At 35.8% G+C, this 16,482-nt stretch overlaps 1 protein-coding gene across 2 annotated transcripts; it reads right to left on the bottom strand.

Annotated features, from left to right (window-relative positions):
- Nucleotides 1-3,160: 3,160 nt before the first annotated feature.
- Nucleotides 3,161-8,900, bottom strand: LOC103720274 (NAD(P)-binding Rossmann-fold superfamily protein). 2 transcript variants are annotated; one of them, XM_008809889.6, is made up of 5 exons: nt 8,768-8,900; nt 8,466-8,575; nt 8,059-8,258; nt 5,910-6,139; nt 3,161-3,726 (listed from the first exon to the last, which is right to left on the bottom strand). In XM_008809889.6, exons 2-5 carry the CDS (start codon nt 8,555-8,557, stop codon nt 3,448-3,450), a joined length of 801 nt encoding a protein of 266 aa, XP_008808111.2. In that variant the 5' UTR covers nt 8,558-8,575; nt 8,768-8,900; the 3' UTR covers nt 3,161-3,447. The 2 variants fall into 2 exon arrangements, with proteins under 2 accessions (XP_008808111.2, XP_008808112.2); XM_008809890.6 differs by having other exon boundaries at nt 8,690-8,832.
- Between the last annotated feature and the right edge of the window lie 7,582 nt (nt 8,901-16,482).

The raw sequence follows: 16,482 nt of genomic DNA, 5'->3' as shown, positions 1-16,482 counted from the left end.
TTTTTCTTTTCCCTAATACACACCAAAAAAATCATAATTATGATTTTTTTTCTTGGACATTTTTAAAGTATTTTAAAGATAATCGAATTTAAATTTGTTTCCTTCATGAATTATTCAGAATGCTATTAGCATGGCTTAAGATGCCTTTGACAACAATCTCGTAACAATTGATGCAAACTAAGTTGCAAAAAAGTTTTCATCAATTTTTTGATAGATAGCTTTCACCAATTATGGAGACCAAATAAGGCTAGTGAGCATTTGAGAGGCATGCTTCTAGGAGACACAATATTCCACTCAATTATTCGCCATTATAGCCAGAGATACATTTCTTGTGGGGTATTAAGTGAGTAATGTAATCAAATGAGCTAAAAGCCGTCAGTCTCGCTCCATGTTGGGGAGGTGGAATGGATAGGATGGCGCAGCCGCGCAAGACAAAAGAAGTTTCAAAGCCCCAATCTGGAACAGACCATGATTCTAGCTTGTGGCTGCCAACTATATTCAAATGTCTAATATAATAAAAAAAACATAAAATATATATTAAAATTGAAAGCTATTGATTAATTAGTAATATATATGAGAATTAAAAAAAAAATATTCAAAAATTAAAAAGAAGTACTTGTTAAAGAATTATATAATATAGTCTCAATGTAATTGGCTGTATAATTTGTCATTCAGTCAACAACACTATTAGCTTCTCTCCATAGAGAGCACAGCCTGCAATCAAGCAGAAGTGGATGAATTCTGGCATTAGTAGGAGGTGGATCTGAAGTCGTTAGTTATTCAAATATCTAATATATAAAATATATAAAGTATATATATTAAAATTGAAAGTTGTTGACTAATTACTAAAATATTAAAATTTAAAAGAAAATACTTATTAAAGAATCATATAATATAGTCTCATATAGTCTCAATGTGATTGGCGTGTAACTTGACATTCAGTCAGCAATATTATTAGTTTTTCTATAAATATATGATATCGAAAGTAGAGCATGTATCATCTACCCACAATCATATAGAAGTGGATGGATTTTGGCATTAATAGGAGGTGGATCTGAAAGGCATCTATTAGTTATACGTCCAAAACTTTGATATGAATCTAAACGTTTTGTCCTTAACGGCTAAGCACATCACCTGGACCGGTTAGGTTTGTACTTTATATTTGGATGGAAACAACAAGTTGATTAATGACTGATAGAAGTGTTTGGGTTATTATAAGCCAACCAAACAAGAGGGTGGCGTTGGCTAATACGAGATGACGGACGCAAGTGACTCCTAGAACCTCAAAACCTTTTTCTTGCTTGCATGGTTGAACTTTGTTATTTTTAAATTTCCATAGATTTCAGGGAGAGTTGTGACGGTGTTTACAATTAACAATTGCAGCCTCTTAAGCATGAAAACTATAGAAAGAATGTAATGCATCACCATTTCCAATCTCGTTGGCAAGGCAGTCCAAGATTTCTAGAACAATAATACTACGTATTGTCAGCACTATAACGTAAAGATGATCATTTTTCTTTTCTTGTTTTGATTGAAACATAGAAAAATATCTTGACCAGACTCTTCTGTTTTGTTTTGTTTTGGCAGCAATTTCCTCGGATATTACTGAGAGATTGGTCGTCCCACGAAATTAGGTAGAGTTAGATTGCAATCTATGTTTAAATATGATTTTCATTTTATTCGGGCTTGTTGGGTTGTATTCTAATGTGCATTTCTTTGTTGCTTATGCCAAAGAGATGAATGCAGTTCCTAAATTAAACCTCAATACTGCACCCCCTTTCATCAATCTTCTCAAGTTTAAACGTGTATGGCATCTAAAAAGTATTCAAAGTTTATAATATATTTGGCTAGGATATTAGACGGAGGACAGTGAATTACAATAGATTAGAACTTAAGAAACTCCATTGCAAGAACTTAGGGCGTGTTTGATTCGTAACAGGAATTGGAATCATCATGAATTGAAATGAAAATTAGAATAACCATATCCCTCAATGCGTTTGGTTTGTGACCAGAAATAAAATCTGAATCTGAATAAAATTTGAATACTAAAGAAAAATAAAGATTGGATTTTGAAGATTGAGGCATTCTCATTCTTCTTTGGAATTAGAATGGAAATAGACCTCCTTCCAACCAAATAGTTGGAACGGTAATTATTTATTCCCATTTTCATTTCAGATCTGACTCCTCTCAACCAAATATGCACCTAATCTACTGAAGGTCAGTCTTCTATGGAAGATTACCATGGCCAAGATCCGAGCTGAGAATTTAAATAGATTTCATCTTGACGAGGCACTTATTCTTTCACTGCAGGGAAAACCATGAGGCGCATTGCCAAAACACGAAGCGATTCTTTTCTTGGTGTACTAGTGATGCAAGAAAAATTAAACTTAGGGGTATCACCGAAAAAAAGAGGAAAAAATGATAACTTGGACTAAGGTTGAGCTTGTTCCTGATACAATGTGGCTGTCTCAAGCTGGGCCTGCCTCAAGCCTAAGGTTGCAACCTGTGCTTATTTTAGGCCTGGGCTCGCCCCCGCCATTGACACTCCTAATCACATCTCAGAAGCTAATAATCTCTTCTCATAGCAAGATTAAGAAAAATCCTAAACAATGAGGCATATGGTGCTATGGTAGGTGCATGAAGTTTGTAGAAGGTGATATTCATATAAACAATGCTTGATCTGCTCAGGAAATAATCATGGGATATGATTTTCAGAAGTAAAAACTAGAAATGCAAAAGTTCCTTGATCTGCTAGCTTGCCAATGTGCTTAATGATGACTGCTATATCTTAGTTTAATTATTGGAGGATCACAATCATGTAGAAAAAAAAAATGCAACAATATTGCAGAATGGCTAACTAGATCTGTTTACAGTAGTAGCAAACATACTTGTTTATGGTATAATACTCTCCCTGATGAGCTTGCCGAGCCTGTCTCCAAAGAAATGTTCTTCGATACTATATTGCGAGATTTAAGTCAACTGGATTGCTCATGAATAAAAAGAGAAATTAAAGAAGAGTACTTACTGCACAAAAGGATATTTTGAATTTTGTATGCTGCAGTTAGAAATATCGCAAACAACAGGAGTCATAACTACAAGAGTTAAGAGGCATAGACAAATAATAAGTCTGTAACTCGTCAAGGTATATTTTGAGGGAAACTAAAAGCATAAAACTATTTTCTCAAAATTTTTATTTCGACAAACCATGTCCAAATAGTACATGTAACAGTCCCTATCACACCGGGAGCTTGAAATGGCACAATAGGCATGTAAAAAGCCATCTTTTGCACAGATTTAACCATAGACCATATCTCAGGCTGATCACAATATATGGGATCCACGTAGTATGAAAACTCATTGTTTCTATACTTCTTGCAATATTATTCATCATTGGATATGGTGTGCTAGATTTAGAGCAAACGAAGATATCACTTCGCTGGGTTTCTACTAAATATAAGATCGCATTCGAGGCCTCACAATGGACTGGGCACCATCAACAAAGACGGTGGTGCCAGTCATGTAGCGAGAATCATCACTGATCAAATAGATCATAGTCGAAACTAGATCGTTTTTGGGGTCAAGCCATCTCCGCAGCGGCATCACCATTGTGGTCAACTTCTTGGCCTTCTCTATGCCTTCTGACACAGGATACTTGTCACCCAAGTGCAAGCCACGGGCAACGCCATTAACTCTTATCTTATACTTGCCAAGCTCCATTGCTGATGCCTGCAGGAGATAATTAAAACAGTTATAGGAAATGAACTTTGGTAAACCAATGGAAGAAAATAAACAGAAATATAAGAGGATGCAAGTAGATAAACATTCATAGATTTACTGACGGTCATCCCAGCTCGGAGAGAATACAGTTGCTGCACTGATATCTCTTCACATAAACCCAGTTGTATGAATACATAAATACAAAGCAGAAGAAAATTCAAGCAGCTAGTTTTATCATCCACATGTCAATTGGATAGAAACTTCTCAAAAATTCTCAACTAGTAATTATGCATGACTTGTCTATTACTAGCAGGGATCCGTAAGCTCAATAAAAAAAGGTGCTCGGTTTAGAACTGTGGCATTGAGATCCATCGTGATTATGATGCAGCGGAAAAAAAAAAAAAAACACTCACTGTCACTGATTCAGTTCATGCAAACTTCATTTAGCAAAATTAAGGTAGGCCCAGAAAAAAAAAATTAAGGCCTAAGCATATTGATACAATATATCCACTACTGAATTGCTTTACATGCCCTAAGATTTAAGGCCCTACTTTAAAGCTATGCATAATTTGTATTAACTAGATGGAAGGATATAACGGTAAAAATGGTTAATGAAGTTTAAAGGCCATGGAATAAGTTCTCCCAGCCACAATTAGGTACAAGATGCAAATAGGATTGCGTGACTTCTCCTTTTCCCCCTTACTGGTAATATGAGGCCCCGGGACATTTCTATTCATCAATCAATACATCCTTATTGAATTGGCCCCAAGATGAGGGGTTTAATAAGTCCCACAATCTCGTTAAACAAGCTCAAATCAGCAGCACTATTAGTCTCTTGGTCAGTTTGCTGGCTTCCTTGTCTGGGTATGTGAAAAATCTGCTGAGACTCAAGTTGAGATCTCAAGTTGTCTCTGGAATCCTTGTCCTTATGTCAACCATCCCATTCTTCAGATGTTGTATAGTTCTTGACCATATGTTAGGACTTGTAGTCCCTAGATCCCCTTATGACAACATGGTTGAGTCCGCAAAAGACCTCTGTTTCAGCTTCTTTTTATGGTGAACTCCTCTGTTTCAGCTGCGAGAGGGCTTGCAGCAGTCCTCAGAGCAGCTCAAGTCATGAGAGTTTCTCAGCAATCAGATGTCACATTCACCAGCCTCACCTTGCCATTCCAATATCCCTTGGAGCATTGCATGATCCATCAACTGATATAGATTTACCACAGTAGAATTTTATTCTCTTTCCACAATCCAGTGACTTACCCCAATTATCTATAATACCCTTCTCTAGGAGTAGATTTCTTTCGGAATAACTAGAGGAGCTACAGTTCAGAGATAACATAGGCTGAAGAATCACTAAGAAAGTTCCTCAATTTTAACAATTTTATTCAGTGTGCACTGCATAGAAACTTTAAAACATTTAAGCATATTGTTTGGAAGCTAATAATGGGACATATTTTTAGAAAAAAGATTTAAATCAAATTATAGTCCCCCTACTGTGCTTAAGGATGCTAGTATAGCCAGCTATACGAATGATTTCCATCACTGAGCATTTGAACAGGTAAAGATCTTCTTTTTACAGGCAGGCTTCTGAGTTTCATAGGGTACCTATTCTATGCCTATGTTTAATAATTGAATGTTTATAGCCAAAATATGACTTACTTGAAGCCATGTAGATAAAATGTCTATATGTCTGAAGCAGATAAACAAATAGACCCGTATTATGTGTAAAAGGACAAAAGATTGACCAAAACTGAACTCCACATACATTATAAGGAGCCTAGGATTACTTGTGACACTTCTCCCAAATAGTCAAGTGGTAGCAAGGATACGAGGCAAATTCACTAACCAAAATGCTAGATGTTGTGTACAGGAGAAAACTGTAAGGCCCCATGATTAGAATGAGAAAATGGGTGCCAGAAAGTAATTATGGAATATAGACCCTCGTAAAATAGTCCAAGAAGGAGGTGAATAAAAGGAACAACCTACCCATGAAAGAAGGCAAGAGGGTCAGTTATTTGCTACTTGTGCAACATATAGCGTGCTCAAAAATCAGCAAAACAAGCAAATTCTTATTGTATTTCCTCAAAAAAAAATTTGATTAAATCTGTTTAGTTCTAGAACAACTATATAATGATGAAAATATTCATATATCAAGGAAGGAATCACACTAGTATAAAAGCAGGAGCAAATACCCGAATTAACTGTTGTACAGCAGCCATGCTCGAACCAAGGGCAGCAGCACCAGGATACAACCCTCTTTCTGCACCCATAATTGAAGTCAGAAATATTACGGACCCTCCTAACTCAGAATCCTTCATTCTTTTAGCAATGGCCTTGAGCAGGAACCATGGGGCCATAACATTAACTTTTATTATCTTTTTATATTCAGCTTCAGACACAAGTAGAGGCTCTTGAATCTTCCCTGCTTCAGAAAAACAAAATTTAGTCAACTATTTGAGAAATATACATTTTACAGAACACAAGTGATCTTGGACACCCCGACAACACGTATTAAAAGAGTTAACTTGATAAACAACAGCCACGTAGCAAAAGTATAACTAGAAATGCTGATCCTGAGAGTCCTAGAAGCTATCAAGGAAAATTGTCTTTCACATTAAATGAAGTTGTTCACTGCATATATTGAGCTAAGAAAATACTCCAGCGAGTTTTCTGTTTTCAATATAAACTTCAGAGTTTAGCTAAATTATGATAAAGAACCTTAATCTTTCTTCTACCTGATCAAACTTATCTTTTTGAGCAAACTAAATCAAACTTATCATGATTTTGCTAGATCTACACCAATCAATAACATAATAAAAATAGTGAATGTTTAAACTTGAGAGAAAATCAACAACTCTGTAAAAATAGCACAAAAGAATATAAAGCAAGATAAATGGTATCATCCAAATTTGTTCAACTAGTTGGAAACAGCCATGTGAAACCATTTTTTGCCAACCAATTTTACTGGAAGCTTCTCGAAGGCATTACAACTTCCCTCCAAGCTTTTTAGGTTCCCATGTTTTTGACCATTACTGACAAATCCAATCCTTTTGTCTTTGATTTCATTTGCTTAGTGAAATCTTTTGAGCCTAGTTCCCTCCTGTCTCCTTTTTTTACTGAAAAAAAAAAATACAGATCCAATTACTTATCTCTACCACATTCCTTTAGAACTTTGCCGCATATGCCCGTATCAACACAATCAGTTTCCCTCTCACTTTGCTCAATTATTCAACAGCTACAGCTCATTTATTGGACACATCTCCCCCTTCCATGCTTTATAGTTTCACCATATGTCTGTCCTAATTTCATCTCTATGACACTCATCTAGCATATTGACCTCTTCATTGCCCCAGCACCATGCCTCATAAAACATTATGGACTTTGTTTCCAAGCCCTTCAAATGAGCCTCTTTGGATGCCCCTCTACACATTCTAGTATTTCACATATCATGTTTCCTCAAAAAGTATTACATATATCATGAACAATTCAATCATTTAACATGTCATAAAATATATTTGCATAAAGACCATGGATGACAAGGATCAATTAGCAGAGCAAGCTCAACCACATAGGCATGGCATCAAGATATGTGAAGTAAGCAAGGTTCTCCTAATAAAAGGTTATACGAATGAACTGGTAGGTGCACTTGGGGAAGAACTGATATTATCGGGCTTGACTACTTGGAAATCTCAGATATATCTAAATTCTAATGCTAGAAAACCTAGTGCCATTGAAAACTTATCTATTGATTGTTCTGATCTGGAACTATTCTCAAACATGCAGAAACAAGGTTTTCCTTTAGTTTTTAATTGGTAAAGCACACAGAGTAGATATAGTTGTATTGCTAATAGGTCGGTATTAAAACCTAAGTATCGACAAACTGTGAACAATTTCTGGAAACAGGTATCTTAATTATATGAGGAGAAAAGCATGAAGTATGTATTAGATATGTCTTGGTCTGTCCCAGTCAGTAGAGGACCACATCGTCCAGTATGATGCAACATAAATCACATAAAGTTCCATATTGGATGAGGTAAAACCTGATGGATAAGCTATACGAGCGACAGTGGTTGAAACTTATCTATTTTATTACTGTCTGCACCTTCATTATGTTTCCTCCTCTTTTAGACGATGAAAAACCTCATTAATTGATCAACAAGAAAGCTACAAGCATTTTCATGACAACGAGATATCAACAGTATACAAGAATCAGCATTTCAATTAAAATTCAAAATTATGCAATACTTTAAAGCTATAGCATCCAAGTAGGTGTATGAAAAATTCGATTACAGTTCAGCAAGAATTAGATTGATGTTACTTTTCTCAATCAAAAGCATATACCTTCAAAGGTGTAACAATTAATGAAAGCATCGATCTCCCCTAAGGATTTCCAAGCTTTACCCACAGCGACATCAAAAACCACTTCGTTCTCTTCCTCCATATTTAATCCAACCACTTCAAATGGATCAATCCCCTTCAAGGAACTTGTAATCTCCCCCACCATGCTCTGAAGGACATCTTCATCACCCATCAAAACTAACCTAAACAACACATTATGAGAAGCAAATATTTAGTTTAAATTAAAAAAATTAAAACAAATACACGGAAAAGAAATTTAGTAAAGAAAATTATATATAACATATCATATTGAGGGTATAGAATAAACTTTCACAAGAAGGTCTGCTAAATGGAATAGGCTAAGAGCAGAACAGAATCCAGGAAAAAAGATTAGAGTTTTGCACTCATACCTGCAACCACACTTGGCCAGATGGAACGCGATGCCCTTTGAGATCTCATCTCCATTGGAGGTCATCAGAATTCTCTTACCAGAACCCTCCATTGCTCCGATCTAACAAACCTACTCAAAAATCAAAAAAAAAAATCAAAAAATACAAAAAAAGGGGAAAATCCGACCCGAAAAACCCCACTTAAAATCTTTAAACAGAAACAAAGCTGAAACAGAAGAACAAACCGAAATCGTAAGTAAATTGGAAAGAAGAAACAATAGAGGACGAAGAAGAAGACAGCACTCTGCATGCAAAAGTGGCACCTTTTTCTCCCCTCGGAGAATTTTAATCCTGAAATCACGTTCAGTTTCGTACTCGGGATCGTGACGGCCTCTCGCCTCGCTTGCAGACTCATATACTCGTGAGAGAGCCCGCCGCTTTGTCCTTGTGGGGCGGCCATCCCTAGTTTCGGCAGACCATTTGCCGTTCACGTCTGTCCAACGATTAAAACTAGCCCATTGGTCCGTGCCCACCGGCTTAGGAGGGGCCCACAGTCTGGACAAACCATTTATCCTCCATGTCTATCCAATGTGGTCTATTTTGTTTCCTTCTTGGGCTAGCACAAACTCACCCGATCCTAATGCCTGGTTTAGGTGTAAGCTCGGAAACTTTCGATTTAGATTGGATTTGAATTCTTCGAGTTGGATTTAGCACAAGTTAGGTATGAATTAGAGCTTCAAAACTATTTACTATTGATGATAGAATCATATTTGAGTTGAGTTATGTTAGATTGGATTGGGTTATGAATGGGATACAAGGATTCCAAGGATAGTACTAATTGTTTACTACACTTTGGAAACAAGCCACTAGGGAGTGGAGAGTAATAGAAGTAAGTATCAATTAAGTTTGCCTAAATTACTTTAGATTACTTATAGCACCCTATCTATTGCCGTATCTATTCTTCTTACCTCTAGCAAAAGAAGGTTCTATTATTTTTCTGTACAACTGTTATTCCTATCTTTATAGGGCTCTGTGTGCGCTCTAGGATGAGAATGACAAAATGAATTTGAAGAGTACTTGAAGGCGCCTTTGTTCTCTCTCTCTCTATCTCTCCCCATCTTTTATTTTTTGCCTTTTTAACCCTTTGGCACCACTAACTCAAACTTGTGTTTGATAGTATTTTTTAATTTCTGTTTTCATTTCTTGGTTTTATACTTAATAATTCTTATTTTATGTTTGCTAAAAATAAAATAAGAATTATATTATGTTAGATAGATGCCAAAACAAAATATGTGGCATCCTTGAAAAACAATGGTATGGCAGCCATTATAGTAATATCAATAATTGGCATACCATGAAATAGTATTTTTTGTAATTATGGTAACAATATGCGGCAGCTGCAACGATGACCACGAATAAAGCTAATTAGGAATGAAGGCAGTATGAATAATAACAACAATTTATACTAATGTAATCAACTGCAGTGGCAAACAATAAGCAGTATCTAGTGACAAAGATGACAAGAAGCGGAATGTGTCTTTTGTATTGAATTTGTTTTCTTATTTTCATAAATAAAAAACATGCAATGTTAATGGTACCAAATAAAATGTTGCGCCTTTTTTTCACTAAATTAATTTATTTTTAATTTGTAAAGCAATTAGAAGCGATAAGATCACTGATGGGTAGCAATGAATCTGGACTCCTCACAGTTTCATATTGTATGGTATAAACATGTGGCATTGTAATATTTATTTATTTTTAAGTGTTTTAATCCAATCATGCTCCTCACTTTTGTGAGCTTAGATAAAGCTAGCCGACAGGGTAATAAAATAGGATAAATTATATATTAAACTAAACTCGTATACCAAAAAAAATGTGGCCTGGCCTGGATCAGGTTCGAGGGTTCTTTCGAGGTCTAAGCCCGATTTTGGGCTTGTAATCTTTGGGCCAGAAGACTTGGGGCTGGGCACTTTTCCATAGGTCATGTTGAATTTTGTTTCTTTAGGCCAGCCTAGCCCATTCGTAGCCCATTTCTCCCTCAACTTCATGCATGAGCATGACGGCCATAAGTGATGTGAGGGCTCTAGCCCTGAGGATTAACTCTTACGTAATTTATGCAAACCTTTTACAATTATATCACATAGTAGAGTTAAAGATGCAACTGCTTGATATATATATAGTTGGAAAAGAGAAGAAAAAATATATTCCATATATTGCATAGGTTATATGCTAGTTTCCAATATCTCCCAACCCGACATAGGTTGAGACTTCTCAAATTGAGCCCAGCCCAAAGCTATAACCAGATAGATTAGTTTAGTCTTAGGGTTAGGTGGGTTGGATCAAATTAATGGGGTTAGGCCAGTTGTATATGTAACTTGAGATTGGTGGCAAGTTTTCAACATTTTTTGTTAGGTTAATAAGATATTGATTGGAGTCTTATTTAGGTGTACCTTTGCAATTCTATAACACAATAGAGTTAACAATGCAGTTAGCTAGACTTGGCTATATACAAATGAATCTTCACTCTGATCCGATCAGATTTATATTGGATAATGAAAGTCATATATTGATGGTCTGAACAATTAGATATGATTTACTAGCTCTAAATTATTTATACATTGGAGACTTTCAGACTATGCATCAAGTTGTCAAAAAAAATAAAATTTGGATAATATAAAACTATATATATATATATTTTTTATCACTTGATATATAGGCTAAAGATTTTCAAATAACATAATTTTTTGTATGTAAGTAATTTAGAGGTAGTAGATCACATCCAACTACTTGGGTTATCGATGTGGATCCTCATAGTCCAATATAAACCCGACCATCTAAATGAAGATCCACTTGAGCATAGCTAAGTCCGTCCATCTCTCTCTCTCCCTCTCCCCCTCTCCGTCTATAAATATATATAAGAGAATATAAACTGGATTGGATAAACTGATTGGGTTGTGTAATTGGCTAAACTGGATTGAGTTCAAGCTGGGTTTGTGTTGTGTTCAGGTTCACTTTTTAAGCTCAATCCTTGGATGAACATAACTAAAGAGCAGTAGTTTTATAGCCGGAGGACTTAAAGTGTTGACAGGTTGGCCTAATCCGCTCATTTTCCTTGCGAGGCAATTCCAAGTGCTTGTTTTGGGGTTGGGAACTCTAAGTGCTTCTTTGGGGTTGTTTTAATAACTAGATTCCCTACTAGTTGAGTTCAGATGTTGTGTTTTAGCTGATGATTTGGTCCTAACCTTTCATTTTAACAGATAAATGAAGTAAAATCTGAGTATCCCCACATCAAATAAAAAGAAAAAAAAAAAATTCCTTCATCCATTCTCTTGTTTCAAATTTGAGATGCATTAGCTCAACTACTACGTACTGTGACTTCAAGCTTCATGCAGTAATCGGCGATTAAAACAAGCCGTCTCATCTCCCATTTCAGATTAATGATAGCAAAGCAAAACCTTTCATTCATCAAGCTTTGCTTCTACTCTCCCACCTTGCCTCTGTAGCCACCCATCTAAGAAAAGACTGCAACTAACTAAATCAAACCATGTAGGTGAGCAACCTAGATAGCAAGGGAACCACAATGGTCCCACCATTTGGAGTCCCAATATGTTTACCAATAGCAGGTTTGATACACATCAGAAAACAAAGCTGGTTTGTTTTCAAGGCTGGCAGCTACCGAAAGGCGAGCTTGCTTTTATCCATTCATAAGAACATCTATTTTCTTTAAATTCATCTAAGCTTATAATTGTATACATTCTAATACTTCAAAATGCAATGTTGAGTATTCTTGAATCCATAAGCTTTGGCTGTCAATCGAAGAGATGTTACTGTGATCAAAGAAATTAAAAAAAAGTTAAGGTGTAGGTATCTCAACAGTTCAAACAAAGTATGAGCTAACCATCAATTTTTTTTTCTTCAATACCATTAAGATTTATGGAAGCGGCGACTACGACAATAACAAGAGATTATACCGTACACCTTGTTCACCCTATAGTAGTGCACCATGCCCATCACCTCATATAACTCACAAGTGCACGATGAATGATGTCTATAAGAATGAGACGGGGTGATTTACCGCCATGTGGTGCACATAGTGTAGGGCATAATTTCTCCTCCAAGGACAAGGATCATGCAACTACCATTCAAGATGATTAAGGCCCCGTTTGGGGGAGCTTTTGGAGAGCCAAAAAGTATTTTCTGATCCTCCAAAAGTATTTTTAGATAAAAAATGGTGTTTGGTAAAAATTTCGAAAAGCTGAAAATAACTTTTAGGAAAAAACTCCAATTTGGAGCTTTACAAAAAAGCTATTTTTAGCTTTCTCGAAAAGCTGTATTTTCGACAAAAATATCCTCCATTTAAAAGTCCCTTTTTTCCTCCCACGCCGCCTCTTCCTCTCCCACCCATCCCCCTCCCTCCCCCTCTTCAGTGCCACTCTCTCCCTCTCCACGGCCGCACCCCCCCCATGACACCCTCCGCCTCTTCTCCCTCCTCTGCCGCTCCCTCTCCCCCGCCGCTGCCCCTGACGCCCTCCGCCTCTTCTCCCTCCGCCGCCACCCCCGACGACCTCCGTCTCTTCTCCCTCCTTCTCTGCCGCCCCTGACGCCCTCTGCCTCTTCTCCCTCCGTCGCCGCCCCCGACGACCTCCGCCTCTTCTCCCTCCGCCGCCGCCCCCGACGACCTCCGTCTCTTCTCCCTCCTTCTCTGCCGCTCCCTCTCCCCCGCCGCCGCCCCCAATGCCCTCTTCCTCTTCCTCCGTCGCTCCCTCTCTCCCGCCGCCACCCCCGACGCCCTCCGCCTCTTCTCCCTCCTCCCCTGCCGCCGCATCTCCTCCGACTGCGTCTTCCTCTGGCTTCGCCGCCCACCCTTTAGTCATCATGCCATCGAGAGCTTGATTGCCCCTTCCCATGGCCGCGGGAGAAGTGAGGCAAGGGAGGAAGAAGGGAGAGGGGAAGAGAAGAAAGAAACTTCGGGAAGGAAGGAAAAGAAAGAAGAGAAGGAAAAGAAAAGAAAAAGAAGAAAAAAAAGAAAAGAAAAGAAAAGAAAAGAAAAATAAAAGAAGAAGAAAAATAAAAGAAAAGAAAAAGAAAAGAAAAGAAAAAGAAAAGAAGAAGAAAAAGAAAAGAAAAGAAAAAGAAAAGAAAAAGAAAAGGAGAAAAGAAAAGGAAAAGAATAAATAGAGAAGAATAAATAAATAAATAAATAAATAAAAATATTTGTAATTGTTTAACTAATTTTATCATCTAAGAAATTTGTTTAGAGAGATAAATGGTCTTGGCAAAAAATTAATTTATGTTAATAATTAAAATATTTTACACTTTTATTATTGTATTATACTATAAATATAAGTAAATAGAAAGAAGAAAAGGAAAGAATAAAAGAGAAGAAAAAAAAAAGAAAAGAAAAAAAGAAAAGAAAAAATAAATAAGTAAATAAATAAATAAATAAATGCATAAAAAATATGCATATAAATGAACAAATAAATAAATAAATAAATAAGATAATAAATAAATATATTTCAATGAAATAAAATAATAAATAAATAAATAAAAAATTAGTAGTTATTTAACTAGTTTTAATAAATAAATTAATAAATAAATGCATAATATTTGTATATTTATTATTGTATTATACTATGAATATAATATTATATTACATTATATCATAATACATTGATATGTTATATTAAATAATTTAAAATTATATTAAATTATTATCCTATAGTATATAATGTTATAATACTATATTATAATAATATTATATTACATTACATTAATATTATACTATATCATATATTTATGTATTGATACATAATATATTTTATTATGCTCTTGTATAATATTAGTAATGTCCTTTATGGTCATTTTGTCATATAAAAGTACTTTCTCAGTTTGTTTACCAAACACATGTTAAAGCACCACAGCACTTTAGAAATGTAGTTATCAAACAACAAACAGCTTTTTATAAAATCTCTACTTCAGACAGCTCTACTTCCAAAAGCTCTACTGCCAACAGCTCTTCCAAAAGTACTTTTTGGCCTTCTAAAAGTACTTTTTGATGAAAAAAGATGTTTGGTAAAAATTTTGCAAAACTGTTTTAGTTTTTTCAGAAAGCTAAAAACAGCTTTTTGGAAGAAGCTTAATTTTGGAGCTTTTTGAAAAAGCTGTTTTGAACTTCGTCGGGAAGCTATTTTTTTGACTAAAATATCCATAATAAAACATAACAATTACATACTTTGTCTCTTTATAAATCTAAAAATCTGTTGGTGCTCCAACAAAAAATCGTAGCTGTGGATCAGACTTCCTTCCGTGCAAGAAAAGGTATTCTTGTTTCTTATTATTATTTATACATTTATTATTGTATTATACTATAAATATAATATTATATTACATTATATCATAATACATTAATATGTTATGTTAAATAATTTAACATTATGTTATATTATGAGAAATTAATTTACATTAATAATTATAATATTTTATACCTTTATTATTGTAATATACTATAAATATAATATTATATTACATTATATCGTAGTACATTGATATGTTATGCTAAATAATTTAATATTACGTTATATTATGAGAAATTAATATACGCTAATAATCATAATATTTTGTACCTTTATTATTGTATTATAATATAAATATAATATTATATTATATTATATCGTAGTACATTGATATGTTATGCTAAATAATTTAATATTATATTAAATTATTATGCTATAGTATACAATATTATATTACTATATTATAATAATATTATATTACATTATAGTAATATTATACTATATTATATATTTATTTATTAATATATGTTATATTTTATTATACTTTATTGTATAATACTATGCAATGTCTTTTATGGTAATTTTGTCATACAAAAATACTTTCTTAGTCTGTTTACCAAATATATGTTAAAGTGCTACATCACTTTAAAAATATAGTTACCAAACAGTAAACAACTTTTTATAAAAGCTCTATTTCAAAAAGCTCTACCGCCAACAGCACTTCCAAACAGGCCTAAGGCCCTGTTTGGGGGAGCTTTTGGAGGGCCAAAAAGCACTTTCTGGCCCTCCAAAAGTACTTTTAAACAAAAAAAGATGTTTGGTAAAATTTCGGAAAAGCTGTTTCAGCTTTTGCGGGAAGCTGAAAACAGTTTTTGGGGGGAAGCTCTAATTTGTAGCTTCCCCCCAAAAGCTGTTTTCAGCTTTGTCGGAAAGCTGTTATTTTACCAAAAGTACCCCCATTTAAAAATCCTTTTTTCCTCCCAAAGTGGCCCATCCACCGCCTCTTCCTCTTCCGCCCATCACCCTCCTCTTCCTCTTCCTCTTCCGCCCATCCCCCTCCTCTCCATCTCCCCCGCCGCCGCCCATGACGCCCTCCCCCTCTTCTCCCTCCTCCGCCGCCATTCCATCTCCCTCGCCGCCGCCCTCGACGCCCTCCGCCTTTTCTCCCTCCTCCTCTGCCGTTCCCTCTCTCCTACTGCTGTCGCCAACGCCCTCCTCCTCTGCTGCTCTCTCTCCCCCGCCGCCGCCTCCGACATCGTCTTCCTCTTCTCCATCCTCCTCTGCTGCTCCCTCTCCCCCGTCGCCGCCCCTGACTCCCTCCGTCTCTTCTCCCTCACCCAACCACCTCTCCCTCTCCCCCGACCGCTCTCCCTCTTCCTCAAAGCTTCTCTCTTCGGCTTCGTCGCCCATCCTCCCGTCCTCGCGCCGCCGGGAGCTTGATCGCCCCTTTCATGACCATGCGGGATAAGTGAGGCAAGGGAGGAAGAAGGGAGGGGAGAAGCTTCGGGAAGGAGGAAAAAGAAAGAAGAGAAGGAAAAGAAAAGAAAAGAAAAGAAAAAGAAGAAAAGAAAAATAAAAGAAAAGAAAAAAAAATAAGAAAAGGAAATGAAAAAAATAGAGAAGATAAAATAAATAAATAAATAAATAAAAATATTAGTAATTGTTTAACCAATTTTATCATCTAGCAAGAAAATTTGTTAGGGAGATAAATGGTGATCAGAAGAGTAAAAATTAATTTACGCTAA

Source organism: Phoenix dactylifera, chromosome 13 (genome assembly GCF_051530095.1).
Source record: "Phoenix dactylifera cultivar Ajwa chromosome 13, Ajwa_hap1_PhDact_Kaust_v1.1, whole genome shotgun sequence".
NCBI lineage: Eukaryota > Viridiplantae > Streptophyta > Magnoliopsida > Arecales > Arecaceae > Phoenix > Phoenix dactylifera.
Note: the sequence above shows the minus strand (reverse complement) of the source record. Positions and strands in the feature narration are given on the sequence as shown.

Coding starts and splice junctions, on each gene's coding strand:
- LOC103720274 (XM_008809889.6), bottom strand. CDS start 8,557: ATGGAGGGTTCTGGTAAGAGAATTCTGATGACCTCCAATGGAGATGAG. Junction 6,140..8,058: donor TAATTGTTACACCTTTGAAG/GTATATGCTTTT, acceptor TTTCTGAAGCAG/GGAAGATTCAAGAGCCTCTA. Junction 3,727..5,909: donor CTGTACAACAGTTAATTCGG/GTATTTGCTCCT, acceptor TATCTCCTGCAG/GCATCAGCAATGGAGCTTGG.